General features: G+C 36.0%; 1 protein-coding gene across 1 annotated transcript in view; it reads left to right on the forward strand.

The window, feature by feature from the left end:
* CCDC71L (coiled-coil domain containing 71 like) overlaps nt 1-3584 on the forward strand; it is a gene marked incomplete at its 5' end in the record, with an annotated part of 4057 nt that extends 473 nt beyond the window's left edge. The window contains 1 exon segment of the mRNA XM_025041931.1: nt 1-3584. This exon segment is cut by the window's left edge and continues 137 nt beyond it. Coding sequence (XP_024897699.1) covers nt 1-176 — 176 coding nt within the window.
* Between the last annotated feature and the right edge of the window lie 19556 nt (nt 3585-23140).

The raw sequence follows: 23140 nt of genomic DNA on the forward strand, positions 1-23140 counted from the left end.
AGGAGATCTGGAGGGCGGCCACTCCGACGCTGACCACCTTCCCCACCATCCGCGTTGGCGGCGACGTGTGGGGAGAGCGCAGCTTGGCAGCGGCGCGACGCCGGGCGCGCCAAGTCCTGCGAGTGAACCTGGAACCCGTGGTGAGGCTCCGCCGCTTCCCGGTGCCTCGAGCGTGAGACGCGGCCCCCCGACCCTGGGACGAGGCTTCCGCCTAGAGGGGTGAACAAGTGTCAGTCGAGTGTTTACAGATCCGGACAGGACTCGTCCCCTAGTGCACTTTATGGGCGAAGAAGTCACCGGATGGTGTTCCGGGCCCTGCGCTCCGGGATGCGGCGCCGCCGTCTGGGACTCCGGGGCAGGTGTGCCCTCTGCTGCCTCCCGGCACCGGGTCTGCGGAAGGAGGACGCCGCTGGACTCGCAGGAGGTCCCTTTTCTTCCTAACCCCAGATTGAGACGTCTCCAGGACTGTAGGGGCAGATCCGTTTTCTCCCTTTTGGACTCTACCTCACTGGTCTGGAAGCCCTCCGAAGAAGTCATTATTTTTCCAAAGGAATTTGGTTTTGTGCTTGTGTAATACGCCAGAGTTCACTTGTTTTTTTTATGCCTCTTCTCCCCGCTCCCCTTTTTCTTTTTGACTGCCACCCCTCTTTTCTGGACGAAAGATCGAACATGTTTTGCGGTGTTGCGCTAGTTTGTGCTCAGGGTATTCTGGATCCCACTCGTTTCCTAATATTAACTGGATTCCAGGGTTTTGACCAAGGATATTTTCTAAGAGATTCTAGCTTATGACTGTTAATAGTGCAAGGGTTTTTTGGCTTTGAACTTCATGGGCTCAGTGATTACAAACAAAGAGAAGCAAAATACAACTTTTAATTATTTTAAGGTCTTTCTAAAGATTTTACATTGAAATTTAATGTTTATATTTACTGAGCTCCTAAAGAAAATGGTAGAAACTCAAAGTTTTGTTTAGGAAAAGTTGACTTGTTAATTTTTTAAAATTGAATAAAAATTAAAGTACATGGAAACTACATGACTTGTGAGTTAAAAAAATGAATGCATTATTTAAAAAAAACGTGTTGGTTAACGAGGTAAATGAAATCCGATTAGAAATGATTTGGCCGCCTCGTCCTGGTTTTACATAAATCCAGGAATACTTCAAGGATGATTTATTTTTAAGTGGGAGTCGAATAGGACAAGCGAACATGTGTAAACTTTGTGATTCAAATGATAAACAGAATACCCATTAGAATCCTCAGCTATAAATGGTCCAGAGGGGTGGGGGCATTTCTTGGTATAAATAACTGGTTGAAGTTAGGTTGGGCAAAATAGATCTCTTTTTCTTTCCTTTTTATTTTTGTTGTTGGATAACAAGATATGTCCAGACTAATATCCATCACTTTTATAAACAACATGACAAGTTAGTTGACTTTTTTGCTCTATGACTTTCCTTTTTTATCTTATTTCTGTTCATTATTATGTTTGTAGTTACGGGTCTTTGACAGCTGAAGACCACAAGAATTGAACAGGCAATCCACAAAGAGTTCTGGCCCTTTTACACTTTTTAAAAATAGTGTTTATACCATGTGGCCCAGTGTGTAATTCTTGATTATCCAAGTGCCTTTGGTCATTGGTGGCAGCAAGACAATGGTTTTTAGCCAGTGGTGCCACAGCCAGATTTTACTGCAATAGCTCAAGGGTCAAGTAGTGGTGTTTTGTACCACTATTCAACTTAAAGTATTCTGCCATGGAACGATCTATACTGGGCTGGAACTTGACATATGTAATCCTCAATATTAAGGTTTATCTTCTGCTTGGCAGCTTCTTAGGAAAATAACGAGAGTTGCAATTTTTACTCTTGTGTCCTTAGAATTTAAACAGCATAGCTTTCTGAAATGATTTTTTCAAGTTTAATAGTCCATTATAGGAGCTTTGTGACTAATTTCAGTGTTCTTGTTTTGTAAAAAACATGTATATATATACACACACACACATATATGACTGCTAATTTTTCAGTAAGCCTCATATTCTTTTATTCCCTACTCAAGGATAATGCATTGTTACAACACTGTCACATGAGTAAATAAAAGTGAATAATTAGAAGATGGAGATTGTTAAATTATATCTGTGTGCTAGGAAGCTTATATATATATTCTTTTGATTATTAACTTCCATTGCCAATTGTATTTTAGATACATAGGGTTTTCTTCCCCACCCTCTCTAATTGTTAACATTTTAAGCGAACTAGCACCTGAGAAAAAGCTTTGTATTTGTACCACTTCACTATTGTATATAGTTTTATAGTAATTAAAAAATAAATCCAATGGCCATATTAGAATGTAATTTCAACATATAGCTTATCTAGATAGTTTCCCATAGGATTTTGAAATTAGACATAGCTGGGAGGTTAACTTTGCTCAGCACAAAACTGAAGCATAACCATGGATACCATTCATTTATTGTAACTAAGATTCTTAACATTTTTCCTCTTATCCCTTGTTACTTTAGTGCACTTGAACTCACATAAATGCTTCTTTGAATTATCTGGGCTGTCTGATTTCAGTTTGAATATGATTGCCCATCCTGTATTTAATGTTATTTATCTGGTCTAAATAAATTCATGCCATTTCCAGTTTGTGAAATAAGATGTAAAAAAATCTTTATTTTTGCCAAGTTTTCTTTAGAAAAACCTATGTTACGACTTCTAAAATATGAAGAAACAACATATAGTTGATTAGTAAATTAATAGGAAAGTGAAAGTATTTATGAGTACTTTGGGCAGAATGTGAAAAGGAACTTGGCATGGTGGCCTTTATCGTGAGGCATCCATTTACTGTCCTCCAAAGTGAGTCTGTAGCTTAGCTTGTATATAGTTTTTGTAAGAAATCCTATGATCTTCATTCTTTTACCTTTTCTTATATCGTATGGCACAAGTAGAGGGGGAAGCTAGGAGGAAGTTTATCAGTTTTGTTGTGCTTTTATTTAAGTTTTACACTCCTGAGTGCCTAAATGTGGTGACTGGCACCTCAAATAACCTTTTGAAATTACTGATGTCATTTTTTATCCTCCTTGTCAACCAGCAACTTACTTTTCCTTACTGAGACCAGTTATGTCATGATTCTTGAGGGCAAGCTTCATTGTTGATAGTGCAAAGTGTCACTGTTGTGGTGTATATTTATTTTGTCCAAGTACCCTATCAGACAAGTGTAACTTAAGCTGGTGGCTGACACCTATTGATTTGCTATGTGCAAACAATATTACTATTTTTCTGAAAACTCTTCAATAAAAAATTTGAATACAAAAAATCTGAGCAATTTTGAACTCAAAAGTTTTATGTTGTCTTAAAGATTGCCACAGCGCTCTTAAAATTGGTGTTTTTTTTAATGAAAATATGCATAATATTTACTTTATTGGTGTGTTTAAAATATTTTTTGATAGACCGTTATGTCTTAAGTGCATTAGAAGGCAATTATTTGTAATGGAACTGAACTTTTTTTGGGACAGTTTGATGTGTGTATGATTAAGATTTACAACCTGGTTGTACTTTGCTTTTTAACTTATTAACTGTAAATAAATTTTAGAGAATACACAGTGTCTGGTTTTTCTAATGATGTCGAAAGTTTTTGAAATGGGATTTTATGTTTGCATGTGAATTGAAAAGCATTTTAATTTACAATGTGATAAATGTTGACTTTTTTTGGTGAACTTCAAACTTTTTGAAGTCTCGAGATTGTGTTTTGTGCTGTCTTGGGAGTCTATGTTACCTCAACTCTTTAATGATCTAGGGAATCTCCAGGACAGTGCTTCATGCCCAAGCCCAAGCCCAGTTTGCCAGGAATAAAGACTTTAAAAATGCATCAAAATTTAGTTTTGAGTCCTGACCTCAAGCCCCTGTGGTGATGATAGAAAGTTGAAAGCGCACGTTTTTTTCATATTATGAAAGAGCGCTCCCCATGAGTTGCAGCAGTAAGGGCTGTTCCACAAAAGAGTAGAGCCAGAATTTTCACTACAGTCTAGAAGGTGGAACTGGAGTATTAGCAAGAGCAGGATTCGCAGCAATATGTGGCCTGAATTTGTCTTTGTACCTGAGTTCCTATCAATAATTGGAGTCAGCATAGTGTGACAGCTGTGAATCACAGCGCCTGGGATGGAATTTCGGCTCCATTTGGAAGTGTTAGAATTCTAGGTAAAGTTACATAAACTCTGTGCCTTCGCTTCCTCAAGTGTCAAATGTGGTTGGTAAAAGAAGCTTTTCGATTATTGAAAGAATTAAAAGGCATTTTAATGGTGAACGCATAGGAAATAACAAATGCTACTAACTGGAGGCATGTGTGCTGAGAATAAGTATATATGCTGAGAGTAGTCTTTTGGGAATTTAGTATCCTGAGAATAGAGTGTGGTTTGGGAAAGCTAAATATTTAATGGAAGGTTTCAACCTGTGAGTAAATTAAATAAATCTCTATATTTTTTTAGCCTACTGACAAACTATACAGCAGAAGGTTAGATTAAGATTTATTAGACAATTTTCACTGTTGGAGTTTTTCTAGGCTTTCTTAAAGATTTACAGTCATTTTTTTCCCATCATGTTATCTTCAAAAGATATTTTGAAGATGTATTGTTAGGTGTTTTAAACTATCTGAGAACTTATCAAAGTATTAAAGTTATTGACCCAAAAACTTGGCAAATTTCCACACTAAATTTTCAGTTGTAGTAAGTTCAGTAAGAGTTGCTTAAGAACCATGTTAGTCTACATGCACAAAACTATTTTAGAATTAATTTGCATGAGGTTTGTATGTACTTCTTGTGTTAAAGGAAATAAATGAGTACAATAGTTATGTTTGAAACAGCAGAAAATTATTACTAAAGGTAAAATGATCCTCATATTTGAGGCATTGATACACTCATTTTTAGATTTTGGGTCTAAAGCCTGTAATTTAGCTCTTAGCACAAAGAATAACAGAACATATTCTAACTTGGTGAGCAAGCCAAAGTTGTAATATTTGAAGCTGACACAAAAGAATTTTCTTAGGTGGAAGTTATCCAGTAGTAAGAAACTCAAAACTGAGCTCGATTTCAGATTTCACAAGAGCGATGACTTACTGTCATCACTCACTTGTCTTGGCAAATATCACCCCAAACCATAATCTATAACATGATAAACATATCCAGAGCCCAACTGAAAGGTAACAACCACAACGTCAAATACTATGGCTAGCCCAGCAAGTCTGAATAAATATTCTACCGAACTCAAAATTGGACTTCTTTTGCTTCTGAAAGTTTTCATATAAATGTTACATAGAGATTCTTCCAAGTACTGAAATTACCTGTAAAAAATGTATATGTATCTATCTCACTTCTAGGATATTTTACTAGTACAAGTTCTTTAAACGTTTAGTAGAGGAGAGCATAGAAAAAAGGGTGTCACTTAGGATTCTAAATTCTAGGTTAAAACAATTATTGAAGCATAGTTTACATATTAGAAGTACATATATAAAAAGTATTATAAGCGCAGCTTTATAAAATTTCATAAATTCAATATTCTTGTGAAACCAACACTTGGATTTAAAAAATGGAACATTTCCAGTCCCCAGAGTACTCCTTCTGTTTCTTCCAGTTACAATGCATCTCCCCTCCACGATAATTGTTCTGATTTCTTACAACATAGATAAATTTTGCCTGTTTGGGGACTTTATAAACGGAATTACATGTCATATGCATAGATTATTTCACTCAGAATAATGTTTGTGAGATTCATTCATATTATTGCATGTAGTTATAATTTATTTGTTCCCATTGGTGTACGGAATTCCATTGTGTGAATATTCTATAGTGTTTCTGCAACTCTTAATGGACATTTAGGTAAATCTCAGTTTAGGGCAATTATGATTAAAGCTTTAGTGAATATTAGAGAACGTGTCCTTTGGTGATCTTTTTTTGTTGTTTGTGTTAGGGGTAGTATTTACCTAGGAGTGAATTTGCTGGGTCACATGTTATGCAAAGGATCAGTTTTGGTAGATACTGCCAGTTTCTCCAAGGGGTTATACCAATTTACATGAACTTTTTTTAGTGATGTATGAGAGTTCTGGATACTTCATACCCTTGCCAACACTTGGTATCTTTGGTCTTTTTCAGAGCCATCCCGGTAGGTAAATAGGCTTTTTAAAAAATTAAAAACATTTTAAACCAAGTAATGTATACACATAGTTAAAACAAACAAATAAACAAACAAACAAACAAACACCTTAGATAGCACTTAAGGGCTTACAATAAAAAAAAAAAAAACCCTACCTCACTCACAAATACCCCTTTCCTAGAGGCAACACTTTTTTAAAATCTTTTTTTTTTTTTTAAATAGGCTATTTTTTCCAGGGCAGTTTTATGTTTAGAGACAAATTGCACAGAAAATACAGAGTCCTCCTCACTCTCATTTTCTACAGTTCTTAATATCTTGCATTAATATGGGTGCACTTATTATAATTGATGGGTGAGACATTATAGACACATTACTAACTAAACTTAGGGTTCACGCTTTGTGTTATACAGTTTCATAAGTTTTGACAAATGCAAATCATGTACCACCATTACAGTATCATACAGTTTTACTACCCTAAAAATGCCCTGTGCTCCACCTACTCATTACTTCCTCTCCTCCCCTGAACCCCTGGCAACCAGTGGCCTTTTTACTTTCTCTATAGTTTTTCCTTTTTCAGAATGTCATGTAGTTGGAATCATAAAGTATATTATAGCTTTTTCAGATTGACTTCTTTCACTTAGCAATATGTATTTAATTTTCTCCATGATTTTTACCTCCCTCCCTCTTTACCTCCCTCCTTTTCTTTTGTTACTGGAAGTTTTTCTTTCTTTCTTTTTTTTTAAACAGTTTAAGGTTTAGAGAAAAATTGACCAGAAAGTATGGAGAGTTCTTTACTTTTCCTCTTTCTGTTTTGCTGGAGTACATCCTCAGATAACTTCTAATAAAGAGTGAATAGAGTCGAATGTCTGAGGCTTTGCATGTCTGAAAATATCTTTATTCTGTTCTCACATTAAATGGACAGTTTTGGTAGGTTTGGAGTTCCATGTTGTGATGACTAATTGCCCCTTCTCTAAGTGGCCCCAGACTATAACACTACTGGATCTGTTATATCTACTTCTTATACTGTTTCTGACTCATACTGTCATTTTTATCTTAGTCTATTCTTTGGAAATGATTCACGAAGTCCAGCCCACACTCAAGGCAAGGGAAATGAGGCTCCACCTTTTGAAGGGCCTAAAAGAAAATTTATGAGTATATTCTAAATATCAGTAATACCAGTAAATAGTGAATTCCCTAAAAATATAGAGGCGGGACATTGGAATTTGTACCTTTACTCAGCGTTCCGTGGTTCTGATGTGTGGTGGGGTAAGGGAGGGGTCAAATTATACTTTGAGAAACCTTGCCTTAGAAAGTAATAGCCCTTTTTAGATTTTCAGAGCATTATTTATAACATGGTAGCAAATCTCTATAAGGTCTTTGTCAGTATAAATCTAGAGTTTTTTAAAGATCTGGATCCTGGTCTCCAGTTTTTCATTAACTTTCAATGCCGTTTCCTCCAGAGCTTTCTTTACCTCCTTTGCATTATTCCATTGGACACTTGACCAAAATTATCAAACTTATTCTTAAATTGAATATGAATATTTGGAAGAGCACTGACAAGTTCAATACCCAAATGTTTTATTATCTCTGGTAAGAGTTCATTCTCTCTGTGGGAGATAAGTAAATCCATGACTTTTATTTTTGGTCTCAAATGAAAATATCTCCTGTATTGGTCTGCAAATGTGTATGTAAAGAAACACACTAGGTACTGCAAGGGGGAACAAGAAGTCTAGAAGTATATAAATTAGATTTCCTTTCTGTCATCAGAAAAAAGAGATAAACTTTCTATTTGATTAATTAGAATAAGCTGTGCTTTAGAAAAAATAAAGGGAAAGATAGTCATAAAGTCAGATAAAAGTTAAGTAATGCAATATTTTTTTCCTAGGAATTATGAGAAATACTATAACTTGTAACTTTTTTTCTAAAAACATTTCTGCTAATACAATTATAGAACATATTTAAAAAGTATGCTTTGTCTAATGCTATTATTTCTTCCTTCAAAGCCAAAGAAGTTTTTTTTCTTCTGCTTTTAACATGAACTGAAAAGACATTTTTTTCTCTTCATTGTCTTGCCATTTTAAAGCTGAGTTTTAAAAAACGTCTTTTATGTATTAATTCTTTTTCTTTCCATCCTTTATACAAAACTAGCTCTGAGATTGGGAATAATGTTGACTATTGTTAACCTAAGCCCAGTGAAATTAAATTGTCATAAAACCAAGCATTTGAGGAGACACAGTCCATCTCTTGGAGTTCTTTTTCCAGCCCTTGGCAGGATTTTATTGAAATAATCCATAACATACTAGACACCCTGTCTCTGAAAGGAACTGTCTGGATTTCACCTTATATATGGATTTTTCTAGAATTCCAGGCATTGAGAGGGCTGGAGGTTGGGTGGTAGGAGAGGGAGACTTTGGAGAAGTGCAGCATATTCAAGTTTACTTGAAGCCAGTTGGGCAGAGGAAAGTTGGAAGGGCTTAGCTCAGCAGGGCTCAGCTCTCAATTGTTGTGGAATTAGTGAGAAGTACAGTCAAGAGAACCCATGTGAAATGCTTCTAAAACTCTAAAAGGACTTTTTTTTTTTTAAATTAAATAAAGGGTCTTGTGGGATACTCATCTCACCCTTCTTTGTTCACAATACTTCTTCACACTGATTATATTGTAATTGCCTCCTTATGGAGCTCTCTTTTTCTCTTCCTGGACTATGAATTTGTCACTGGCAGGGCTCATCTTTCTCATCTTTTTATCATTACAACAGTGCTGGCTCAGTAAATAGTGAATAAATGTATTATGTTTATGAAGTTCAGACAAACTCAGAATACATGCTGCCAAATTTTATAGAAGAAGTAGCTGTGTCATTTCAATTTTATGTGTAATAGAAGCAATCTGTAATGGAAATATATATATGTATATATATATATAAATAATAGAAACCTATGTAATAAATTTTTGATGATTTCTAGCACTTTTTGATCAAACGAATGGGCTGAAAATTTTGATATCTCTTATGATCTCAGTTGCAATCCAAAACCACCTAATAATCAGTACCTTAGAGTGTCTTAGCAAGAGACAGCATAATGCGATGGTTAAGAGTGGCCTCTGGAGCCAAGTTTCCTTCTTTCCTTACTAATAGCAGACTTTTGGGCAAACTACTTAATCTCTCTGTTCCTCAGTTTCCTCAGATGTAAAAACAGGTACAAAGAGCACCTACCTCATAGAGCTCTTATATGTAAGGTAAGAGCTCTTATAATTAAGTAAGGTAACACAAGTAAAACACTTAGAATAGTGCCTGCAACTTGGTTAGCTTCAATAAATGTTAGCTTTCATTAGTAATAATGTAAAATAATTTATAAAGTATTTTATAAAATGTCATATACAGTCTAACTTATTTGGGAGAATGAGGTCACATTCACTAAAAGTGGTATGTGCAAAAGGGAACTGCAGGTATTGGGAGGAGCACAGAGGTGCACAAGACTTGCCCCCAGTAGAAACTGATAGCAAAATGGCTAGAAATATATAGGATAATATAGGAAACAAACCAACTCTGATTTAATTCCTCCCATACACCAGGTATTATTCAATGCACTTTATGCTTGTTTTTCTTTCAAGCAAAACTAATAATCCTATGAAATAGCCATTATCATTCTCATTTAATAGATGAATAAACTAAAACTTAGTTTAGACAGGTTAGTTCTATGTAGCAGAACTAGGATTTGAACTCACATCTGTTATATCCCCCTCCCTCCACTAATCTTTATAAACATTTTTGAAGGAAGTGAACTAAATTTCTCACCCCTGGAGGAAGCTACTATTGGATTGTGAAATCTCAAAGTGGAAAAATAAACCAATTTAAGAACGCTGGTTTGTTCACTTTTGTATTTTTCTTGGTATACAGCATAGGTGTTCAATGTTTGTGAAATGAATAAGTTTATGAATTGATGAACGAAAGCATAAATTCTTTTGCTCCTATGATTGGCTTGTGTAGTTTGATGATCTTGGCACAATCTGGTTTATGTCTAAAGCCATCATGATCTATCATATGTACCTCTTCTTCTAAATGCCACAAGCAGGTGAAAGAGAAGTGTATTTAATATAACATTTGTCTCAAATTGCTTATAAGCAAGTAAAAATGCAAATTTCACAAATCTAACCATGGGGAGTCATATGAAGTTTTAAAGCCATCCTCCTTCGCCCCTCCCCACCCCCCCAAATTGCCAACCTCTGTGTGTTGGAATCCTGCACAGCCCACTGCAAACATCTCCCGTTTATAATGATATCAGCTCTGTAGACTGCTACAAGATGACAACATGGACTAGGTTCTGAGTATATTCTAATTCCCTTCTACCTCCTAAACACCTTCGTAAAGTTTTAATTCCAAGCTTTTACTATAGAGCTGATAAAATAAAATGGAATAATGGCACAAAACCAGATATATACTGAAATAAAGATAGGGCATGTAGGCGTAAATGAAGAGGTGAAAACGAAAGAGAAAGCACCTGGAGGGTCTTTAAATATAAGTTCACATTCTAGTGAAAGTGGAGAGTTTGCCTTTGCATTCCTTTGTGCCAGCACTGCTTGTCCCCAGCTCATGGTATCCACTTACTCTACATTTCACAGTTGTAGGGTGGATCAGTTGCCCTTTGCATTATAGAAGAAAACACCATCAACAGAATTCACTCATTCTTTTGCCCTATAATGATTACCCCATGGCTGGTATTGATAAAAGCACTTATTTTTCTCATAACACCATAGAACAGCTCGATTTACCTCTGCCAGACTTGGCTTGCTTTTTTCTTTTTAGCTCATTTATCCACACCTGGCTTTATTTAGCCATTTAACAAAAGTTTATTGAGGCTCTCTGTGTGCAAGATCTGTTCTAGATGTAAAATTTTGGCCCATTGTTGCTTATAAGCTTATGGGTGATTCTTATGTTCTGTGCTTGCAGCTACTATACCAGGCACGTCACTCCATAGCCTTGTGTTGCTTTTGCATTGTCATTTGGCAGCTGGCTGCCTGCTTCTTTTCTCTAATTATGCATGGGGTGGAATCCAGTGCATTGGGGATAATGGATGATTTTAGTGAATGGACTCTTGAATGTGTCCATTATCTTGGTGAATCATACATATGTTTTTTAAAAACTGGTTTACTCTCGAGCTAGATAGATTAAATAAAACAAAACAAACCAGAAGGGGCTCATCGAAATTGTATGTCCTAAGAGTTTGCCAAATATTGGATGGCTTTTCGTAGAAGCATTTGGTCAAGAGACAAAATCGTTGGATGAGTCCTCAAACCTGGGACAAGTGCAGATTGTGCTGCAGGGCCGCTGAGTATGGGTATGGAGCTTGACCCTTGGCTGAGAACCCCACTGCCTGTCCTCAGGCCAGGCCTCAGGAACACTGAAAGGAGGAGGTGCTTCCATGGTATCCTCTCTGCAGCAGCAACCACATGACTCCATCACTCATGGACTCTAATGTTTGAGGGCTTTTTATTCTGATTAAAGTGCAACCATCCTGGACCTTGAAAAGTGTAACTTAGAGCCAGTTCTGGAAATAACCCAGCCCAGCCCCCACAATTTACTGTTTCAGCCTGGAGTTGTCAGCTAGTATGTTATACAGCTGGGATTAGAATCCTCATAGTCTGATTCTCTATCCAGAGTTTTATGTGCCGATCCATTTCTCCAGGGAGGCTTAGCCCTTCTTGGACTTTCATCGTGTTTTGCTGTAGGAATCAAACACAAAGTAGGATTCTCAGGCAGTTGAAGCTGAGAAAAGGGGCTGAGACAGCAGGTTGGGTGAGAGGCAAGGAAACGTGAAAGGAGAGAGGACACTGAAATTCTAGGAGAGGGGTTCTGAGGAACACTCTGCCCCCATGCATTTTGCTCTGCACTGGTCCTAGTGAAGATGTTTGGGCAGCCTGGTCCTGAGTGCCAGTGAGATTTTGTGTATTGGCAATGGCCTGGGGTTGGGGCACCTTGAGTAAGTCCCTCGCGGTCTGTGGGAAATAGTGGTGTGTGTGTGTGTGTGTGTGTGTGTGTACGCGCGCCTGAGAGAAAGAGGATCATAGCAGAGGGATGTGATATTTATTTTAATTGCCTATTCAAATCATTTTAAATGATGCAAATCATGGATCATTTTCCTTTAAAAAGTAAATCCTAAAGAATAACAATAATAATAAATAAATAAAATTAGATCTAGAAATTGGCATGAATTGTTAAACAATTTTTTTTTTCTAAATATATATATATTTTAAATTTTAGAAGTTGTCTTTGGTCTCCTCTGAATTCTGGAAGATGTAGTGGAATATTAAAGATACTTTTGGAATGGAAACTTCATTGGTGTGATTTTAAATTCATCTCACAGATCGAGCTTTCTGGCAGGAGCAACCTGAAATGTACAGTCAAATGAGTTATCCCAGCAAACGTGGAGCAGAGAGCAACATGGGATGGAATGAGTACAGAGTGCAAGGTCTGAAAGCTGAGTTCACAGTCAGCACAACTATGAACCTGCTGTGAGAATTTGGGCAAATCAGGGTTCTTTCTATTTCAGAGTTTCATGATTCAGGTTAAAGTTCTACATGAATTCTACACAATCAAAATTTATGCTTGCATGAATAATTCAAAAAAGAGGGCTTTAGATGGTCCTATTTAGACATCATCCATCTTTTAAGTTAGAGATCTAAAATGATGATCAAAACCCAAAGTTCAGAAATGTTATTCCTTTGCCAATGAAGGCATTTTAAAATTGAATTTAACATTGTCTAGGTTTTGTTCTTCTACTTTGGTCTCTTTTTAATTAAAATGTTAGAGCAGCAGTGTGTTAATCTTAGTTATAGCAGAGATAATGTCTGAATAGGGAAGTCATTAGAAAATTAATGAATAATGATTTTCTGTTTCTATTGTAAAAAAGAGTCATCAATTAGCACAAACCATGTCTTGAATATAGTGAACAGAGCATGAAAGAATATTGTGAGCCTAGGATTCTGTTGTGAAATAAAGAATTTGTTATGTTGAAAGATGATTATGAAAATTCCAACACACTTATTCATTGGCACTGATGGTTAAAAGGAGAGGAATCTCTTAGTTGAAATGATTGCTCTTGAAAATAGAAGTGTGAATAGGATTCTGATGTAGTATTTTCCTAATTGTTCTTCATTATTTAAAATAATGTATTGCATTATTTTAATCCCTCTTCTTGAGGAAAACATTATTCCAGAAAACTTTTATTATAAAGTACCCCTGGAAATTTAACAGAAAGTCCTCTTTCCTATAAATTTTCTGTTCGTTTTCTCTTTCTTGTTCATTTTGTCATTACCCCATAGACTTTTTCTGATGTTTAGTTCTGTGTTCTAGATCTGAGAGTTTCAGTGCTACCTCCTCCAAATACTTGAGACCAGTCTTTTTTGGTATGATTATTTCATGTTAAAAACAAAAACTATATTTAAGATTTCTATTGTAGACCCACTCATATAATGATAGGTATGTAAGCTGTTTCTACCTTTTCTGGAGAGCAAATTAGCAATAAATACCCAGAACCTTAAACTGCAGCTTATACTCTCTTGCTGTGTAATTTCACATCTAGAATTTTTTTCTATGCCATAATCAAAGATGAAAAACTAAATTGGTGCACAGAGATGTTTGTATAAGAAAATATATAAAAAAATTGGAAATAAACAATGTCCAGTAATGGGATAACAATTATGTGACAATATATACACAATAAATATTTTTGTAGTCATTAAAGTCATTTTCATAGTACATATAGTGCTCCGAAGCTAAATGAAAAAGAGAAGTACTATGTAAAGTATGTGTAATATATATTCCAAATTAATTTTTTTCAAATACTTCAAAATATTTTTAGGTATAATTTACATACAGTAAGATTATCTTTTTCAGGTATATACTTTGATTAGCTTTGACAAATGTGTATAGCCATGGGATCACCAACACAATCAAGATATAGTTTCTACCACTCCTAAATTTTTCCTTTTGCCTCTTTTTTTTTTTGTCAGTACTCACCCTTTACTCCATTCTCTGGCAACTATAGTTTTGCATTTTCCAGAATGTCAGGTAAATGGAATTATACAGTTTGTTGCCTTTTGAATCGGCTTCTTTCATTTCTGAGATTCACTTATGTTGTGTGTATCAGCACTTTACTCTTTTTATTACAAAACAACAAAACAAATTTTATTAACATATTACAATTTGTTCATTCACTGGTCCATAGACATTTGGGTTTTCTAGTTTCTGATGATCATAAACCATCTGTGTACAGGACATAATATTTTCTATTTTTCTTGGAAAACACCTTAGGAGAAGGATTATGGGGCCATATGGTAAGTGTATGTTTAAGAAATTGCCAAACTCATGATTCCAGTCAAGATGGTGGAGTAGGTAAATGCTGTGCTGGCCTCCTCTCACAATCACATCAAAATAACAACAAACCTACAGAACAACCATCAGTGAAAATCACCTGAAGTCAAGCTGACAGATATCCTATAACTAAGGCTATACAAAAGAAGCTACCTCAAGACTGGTAGGTGGGGCAGAGATGCAAAATAGGATGGCCCCACACCCATGTGTGGCAGTTGAGACTCGGGAAGGATATCTTGGCTGCAAAGGTCCCTCCAGGGGAGTGAGGGGTCCCAGCGCCACATTAGGGTCCCCAGGTTAGGGTTCCAGTGCCTGGAAGAGAAGTCCCCACAACTTCTGGCTGTGAAAACTAGTGGGGATTGTGGCTGAGCTGGAGGACGACTTGAGTTTTTGAGTTTCTCTTAAAGGGCCTACCCACAGACTTGCTCACTGACAGACTTCCTCTGAGCTTCAGTACTGGGGCAGCAGCTCAAAAGGTACCAGGGATATATGGGGAAGAACTGAATTTTCTGGCTTCAGAGTGAGGGTTGGAGGGCAGCTTTCTCCCAGAAGGAAGTTCTGGCAGAAACCATTGTTCCTTTGTTGAGCTCTCCCCTCACCCAGTATGCAGACTTAGGTGGGCACCATCTCCGAGTCTCTATTAACCTAGCTAACATCTTTTACCCCACCCTGGTGACTCCCTGAGACCCCACCTCACCCAACTTGTGGGCTCACCCAAGCTGCTTGCTTCCAGTGGCTTTTTCATACAAATGACTAGTCTTATCTCAGGCTGTGGACTTTCCTAAAATCTCTCCAAGGTTCACAAACTCCAAACAAGTAGTATCAGGGTCCAACATGCCCCATATATCTTGCTAAGCAATCCCAAGCCTGACACTAGAAGCAACCAGACTTGATTCATGGCTTAGCCTCTCCCAGGCACCTCCATGCCCAGTGCAGGTGATGGCCATCTGTAGATTGTTTGGTGGCTCATGCCAGGTGTCACTGGGCAGGGCACAGGCTGCAGCTGAACTTGTCCTATGGTGGGATCATTTCCAGGATGTCCCAAAGCCAGCGTGACCTATGGTTGACTTTGAATCAAGCTGGAGCACCACTTAGGGCCACATGCAAGGACAACATAACCAATGGTCAGACTGAGCAGGCATCAGAACCCTGCTAAAGTGAATCCTGCTCTGTAGGATAAGCTCCTGCATGACAGCTCCTCCACTGTACTCACCAGCCAGTTCTCACAACAAATCAACCCGAGGGGCAATCCCTCTCATTGACATGCAAACAGCAAGCAAGCCTCAACTACAAGAAGAGGATACATACACCCATACAAGAGACACACCTGGAGCACCTGGCTCAAGTGACCAGAGAGACTGTGCCACTAGGCCCTACAGGTCACCTACCACATAAGGGCATTCTACTAAGACAGAGAGACATAGCAGCCTTACCTAATATAAGAACAAACACAGGGATGCAGCCTAAATGGAGAGACAAAGAAACATGTCTCAAATGAAAGAATAGAACAAAACTCCAGAAAAAGAACAAACAAAATGGAGACAAGCAATCTACCAGGTACAGAGTTCAAAAAGTGCTTATAAGGATGTTCAACGATCTCGGTGATAACTTCAACAAAGAAATAGGAAACATAAAAATGGAGATAGAAAACATGAAATAGAAACAGAAATGAAGAATACAATAACTAAAATAAAGAATACATTAGAGAGAATTAACAGGAGATTAGATGAAGCAGAGAATCAAATCAGCAATTTTGAAGATAAGGTAGCAGAAAATACCCAATCAGAACAGCAACAAGAAAAAAGAATTCCCACCCCCCAAATGAGAATAGTTTAAGGGGCCTCTGGGACAACATCAAGTGTACCAACATTCATACCATAGGGGTACCAGAAGAGAGAACAGGGATTGATAACCTATTTGAAGAAATAATAATGGAAAATTTTCCTAACCCGGTGAAGGCAATAGACATACAAGCCCAGGAAGTAAAGAGTCCTAAACAAGATGAACTCAAAGAAACCAACACTAAGACAAATCATAATTTAAATGCCAAAGGTTAAAAAAAAAAAGAGAGAGAGAGAGAGAGAACCTTAAAAGCAAGAGAAAAACAGTTCTTTACCTACGAGGGAGCTCCCATAAGACTGTCAACTTATTTCTCAACAGAAACTTTGCAAGCCAGAAAGGACTAGCATGAAATATTTAAAGTGATGAAAAGCAAAGATCTATAACAAAGATTACTCTACCCAGCAAAGCTATCGTTTAGAATCAAAGAACAGATACAGAGTTTCTCAGACAAGAAAAAGCTAAAGGAGTTTATCACCATTAAACTAATAGTACAAGAAATGTTAAAGGGATTTCTTTAAGAAGAAGAAAAAATCAAATATATGAATAATAAAATGACAATAACTACATATCTATCAACAATCACTTTAAATGTAAGTGTATTAAATGCTCCAAGGAAAAGATAGGATGATTGAATGGATAAGAAAACAAAACCCTTATATATGCTGCCTACAAGAGACTCACTTTAGATCAGAAGACATCCACACACTGAAAGTGAAGGGATGAAAAAGATATTTTATGAAGATGGAAACAAACAAAAAAGCTAGGGTAGCAATACTTATACCAGACAAAACTGACTTTAAAACAAAAGCTATAAGAAAAGACAAAGGATCCAGTAATCCCACTTCTGGGCAGTTTTTCCAAAGAAACTCAAAACACTACTATGAAGGAATGGGTGCATCCACATGCTCACTAAAACATTATTTATAATAGCCAAGTTATGGAGGCAACCTGAGTGTTCATCAAGAGATGAGTGGATAAAGAGTGATACAATGGAATATTACTCAGCCTTAAAAAAGGATGAAATCTTGCCATCTGCAACAACATGAATAGACCTGGAGAATATTTTTCTGAGTGGAGTAAGTCAGACCGAGAAAGACAAATGTATGATTTCACTTATATGTGTAATCCAGAGAACAGGATAAACAAACAACAGAAACAAGCTCATAAATACTGAGAAGACTTTGATAGTTGTCAGATTGGGGGAGTGGATTGAGAGATGTGTGAAGGGGTGAGGGGATTAAAAGGTACAAATTGGTAGTCATGGGGATGTAGAGTATAGCATGGGGAATATAGTCAGGAATATTGTAATAACTATGAATGGTGTCAGGTGGGTAGTGGATCGATTGGGGTGAACACTTTGTAAGTTATATAGGTGTCTAATCACTGTGTTATACACCTGAAACTAATATGATATGTCAACTATAATTAAAAAATAAAAACATAAAAATTTGAAAAAAGAAAAAGAAATTGCCAAACTTTTTCAAAGCATCAGTGCTACTTTGCTTTCCTACTAGTAATGAGAGTTCCAATTGCTCTGCAGCCTCAAAGCTCATGGTATAGTCTGTTTTAAAATTTTAGTCATTCTAGTAGGGGTGCAGTGGTATCTCATTTTTTATTTATTTATGTGAAGCTATCCATATACCTTCTCTAGTAAAATGTCTACTTAAATCTTTTAAAATTGAAGGTATTTTTTTATTATTTTTGAGAGTTTTTTAATATATACTGTATATAATTCCTTTGTCAGATATGTGATTTGCAAGTATTTTTCTGTTAACTTGTCTATTTTTATAATAGTGTATTTTAAAGAGCAAAAGTTTTAATTTTAGCAACTTAGCTATTTTTAATTTTGTTATTCTTGCTTTTTTACATAAAGGTTTTAGTCTAGAACAGTTTGAGATTTATAAAAATATTGCAAAAATAGCACTGAAAGTTCCTTACACCTTACACTCAGCTTTTTTCTCATTAATGTAGTGTAGTTCATTTGTCACATCCAATGAATATAGTGTATATTTTTTGTGCCCTAAGGAATCTTTGTCTGCCCCAATGATTTTGTATGCTTTCTTTGTAGAAATTTTATAGTTTTAGCTTTATTTAATTCTATGATACATTTTTAGTTAATTTTTGTTTATAATATGAGGTAATGTTGAGGCTAATTTTTTTTCTGTGTGGGTATTTAGTTGTTCCAGCCCTATTTGCTGACTAGGTCTTATTATTTAAATAAATATATAACATTTAATATAATATATTTTATATATTTAATAAATAGATATTTAAATATGTTTTTACATAAATATATTTTATATAAATAAATAAATATATCCTTCGGTATATATATATATACCGGTATATATATATTACCTCCTATATTTTCTATGTCTCTAAAATTAGCATGAATAAGCAGAAGTTTTGAGTGAGCAAACATAAGGAAGTAAAGAGTTATAATGAAAATAAATATAATAGAAGTGAAGACTGAGAGAAGCTGCCTCTGAAGGATGGATCAGCAGATTATGAGAGGGTGACGAACACCTCACTCACCCATTTGTTGATTTCTGATCTATATTGCAGAGCCTGGGAGGCCTGGCTCTGCTGTGGTTCCTCTTTTCCTATGTGTTCTATTCCAGTAGTTAAGAATCCTGTATTTTTTACTTCCACACCCACCCTTCAAATAAACCCCCATTACTTAAGACAACTTGAGTGGGTCTCTGTTTCTTGCAACCTAAAAGAAACTTACCAGCAAAACTACTCATGGAAAAAACTATATTTCTTTATGGGGTAAGGATGAATGACTAAAGAAAAACGTGCTGGCACCAAAACTTCTCCAGCGTTTGGCCTCCATATATAAAAGTAGAGCTATATATTTTATTATAACATTATATTTCCAATAGTTATAAATATATTGCTAAGGCCAAGGGGTAATATATTAATATATTAACCACTTATTTTTAAGTTTATTTTTCATGTTTTTCTAGCTCAGAGATGAGAGTTTTGAAATCAAGTAAATTCTGATTTGGGGTAGAGAGAGAGCATTGCAAGAAGAATATTTCTGAATATAGGCCAAGACTTGTACTGGTGATATTGGTTATCAAAGATAGCAAAAGGGTCACAAAGCTCAATTTTGCATACCTGAGATATAGCATGTCATGATTAAGGTCATGGGCTGGGTTTAAAAGCCATCTCTATGACTTTCTTAGCTGTGTGACCTTGAGCAGATAACAAAGCCTCCTTAAGCCTCAATGCCTTCTTCTGCAATTCTATTGGGACGCTTCTATTAGGTAATGTGCCTGGCACAGAGGAAGTGCTCAATAATTGTCAAGTTCATCTCACTGCTCCCAGTATTCCCCAGCACTCATGCCGGGGGGCCTGGAGGCCATGTGTGTATGCCTGGTTTTTCAGGCTAATTGTTCACTTTGAGATGAAGGCCTTCCATTTCACTTAAGCCCTTGAGCCACCCCATCTGTTCAGCTGTCTTTGACTCCCTGTGTGGGTTCCCTTTTCATTTTTAAGACCCTTAATTAGTTTTGGGTGATAGAATGATCAGCGCCACCTGAGCATCAGTTATTGTGGTTCCTCTAAGCAGCTATGGCATACTAATTACTTCCACATAAAGGCAGTTTTCTGCAGCTCTGATTACCTGCTAAATTATACCAGTGCATATTTTACAATTTTTTTCTTTTTGTTTTGGAATCACTTGCTTTAGTTTCATCTCATCAATCCAGAAACACCTGTAATAACGTTGGGATACAATTCTTTTGTTTTCTACGTTAGTAAAATTTTTTTTAGCATTCCATTGGGAAGTTCTCTTCTATTTTCTGGCTCATGTTTCCAAAATAGCCAATAAATTGGTTAATAGATGCTATCTCTGGGAGGGTGTTGTTCTTTGCCAGACATTATTAGTATTACCACGCCAGGCCTAGCATGTTAATTCTTTCATCGAGTTTTGCTCCAGGTCCCTATGACAGAGGCAACAGGCCAAAGAAGCTACTGATCTGAAATAGCTAGAAATTCAATTCAACTAGGATTAGGTTAGCACCTGCTAGAGGCAGTGGGCATAGTGGTTAGGGCAGGAGACATGGAAGTGAACAACAAATGAGCAAAATGAGCTGGGTATAAGAAAAAACTTTTCCAGCACTGTAATTAAACTTTTTTTATTTTTGCTAAATCGTAGTGTAAGTCTGTAATATAATACAAACACATTCCTTTGGATGCTCATTTTAATTTTCACTTTGGGTCTCAGCATTGGGGATACTATAGAGAGTGGTGTAAATTTCAATCTAAAGGAGGTAGAGATCTTTAGATCTGACTTTTTTTACTTTAAAACATTTTGTACAGTAGAAATGTTTCATAACTAATTCATTAAAAAACAGATTTAAAGATTGTAACTGGGAGGAAATCCAGTTAGAAATAATTGCAATAGTCCAGGAGATGTGAAAGGGACAGGAAAAGAAAAGATGAAGACAAATTTGGGATTTTTAAGTAATGTTTTTTTTGTTTAATTAACATACTACAAAAATAACTTTTTTTGATGTATAGTCTGAGTTTTAACAAATGTATAGAATCATGAAAACACCACTCCAATCAGAATATAGAACAGTTCCATTCCCCTAGAATTCCCTCATATTGTGGTCAACCTATCCCCAGCCCCAATCCCTACAATCATCCCTCTCCATCCCTATAGCTTTGCCTTTTCTATAATCATATATAAGGAAATTTATTGTATTTAACTTTTTGAGGTATTTTTTAATTCAGCATAATGCCTTTAAGATATATCCATGTTAGTCAAATATCAATAATCATTCTCTTTTTTTTGAATATCATTCCATTTATATGGATATATTGACTCATTTAATTATTCATCTCCTGAAGGATATTTGTGTTAGTCCTAGTTTTTGTCAGTTATAAACAGAACCGCTATAAACATTTCTGTATAGGTTTGTATGAACATAAGTTTTCATTTCTCTCAAGTAAATTTCTAGGAGTGGGATTAATAGCTCAGATTATAAGTGAATGTAAGAAACTGCCAAACTATTTTCCAAGGTGGGCATACTATTTTGCATTGCTATAAGCAATGCATGAAAGTTGCAGTCGCTCTGCATCCTTGTAAATATTTGGTATTGTCTTTTTAAAAAAATCATCTAAATAGGTATGTAGCAGTATCTTGTTGTAGTTTTAATTTGCATTTCCCTAAATCCTATTGATGTTGAGCATCTTTTCATGTACTTAAATATATGACATTCTGGATATGAGACCTTTGCTAGGTATAAGATTTACAAATGTTTTCTCCTAAATTGAAGCTTGTCTTTTTGTTCTCTTTTAAAATTTTTTTCATCTTTATTGAAATATTATAGACAATTAGTTGCTTGTGTTTACATTGTAAAATTCAATGAGTTTCTTTTTCAATTATAGTTGGCATACAATAATATACCAGTTTCAGTTGTATAGCATAGTGATCAGAGATCCACATAACTCGCAAAGTGATCACCCCACTAAATCTAGTACCCCTCTTCCCCTTTACATATTTATTACATTATTAACTCTACATCTCCATATCTATTCTGCAGCTATTCATTTGTACCTCTTAATCCCTTTGCCTTTTTTTGTCCCCCTCAACTTCCCTTTGATCTAGTATCCCTCTAAATATTCTCTGTATCTATGAGTTTATTTCCGCTTTTATTGTTGTTGTTGATTTTGTTCTTTAGATTCCACACATGCGTGAAATCATGCGATATTTGTCTTTCTCTATCTGACTCATTTCATTCAGTGCAATACCATCTAGGTCCATCAAGGCAATATCTTTTTCCATCCCCACTTTTAGCCTGTGTGTGTCTTTTAAACTGAAATGAGTCTCTTGTAGGCAGCATATGTAGCGGTCTTGTTTTCTTATTCTTTCAGCCACTCTATCTTTTAGTTGGAGCACTTAATTATTTAACATTTGAGGTACTTGTTGATAGGAATGTAGTTATTACCATTATTTATTCTTGTTTTTGACATATGTTTTTTCTTCTTAAAGAAGTCTCTCCAACATTTCCTGTAATACTGGCTCAGTGATGATACATTTCTTTATTATTAGCTTATTATTTTGTCTGGGAAGCTCTTTACTTGTCTTTCAACTCCAAATGATAGCTTTACTGAATAAAGTATTCTTGGTTATAAATCCTGAGTTTTCATCACATCGAATATTTTGTGCCAAGCCGTTCTGTCCTGCATAGTTTCTTTCGAGAAATCAGCTGCCAGTCTTATGGGTGCTCCCCTGTGGGTAATTAACTGCTTTTCTCTTGCTGCTTTTAAGATTCTTTCTTTGTCTTTAACCTTTGGCATTTTAATGATATGTCTTGGTGTGGGCCTCTTTGGGTTCCTGGTTTTTGGGACTCTCTGAGCTTCCTGGGGTTATATGTCTATTTCCTTCACCAGGTTAGGGAAGTTTTCCATCATTATTTCTTCAAATAGCTCTTCAACATCTTGTTTTCCCTATGACATGGATATTTTTACCTTTAACAGTGTCCCATAGGCTCCTTAAATTATTATAGTCTTGGCCTCTTTTTTCTTGCCATTCTGATTGAGTGTCCTTGGCTTTTTCATCCTCTATATAGGTTATTTGATCCTCTTCTTTATTCATTTTGTTTATTTCATTTAATATCCTTATCATCTCAGATAATGTGTCCTTCATTTCTGACTGGTTCCCTTTTATAATTTCCATTTCCATTTTTATGTTTTTTATCTCTTTGTTGAAATTCTCATTGAATTCATCTACACTTCCCAAAAGTTCATTGAGCATCTTTATAATCAATGTTTTGAACTCTGCATCT

This window comes from Pteropus alecto, unplaced genomic scaffold (genome assembly GCF_000325575.1).
Source record: "Pteropus alecto unplaced genomic scaffold, ASM32557v1 scaffold109, whole genome shotgun sequence".
Lineage (NCBI taxonomy): Eukaryota > Metazoa > Chordata > Mammalia > Chiroptera > Pteropodidae > Pteropus > Pteropus alecto.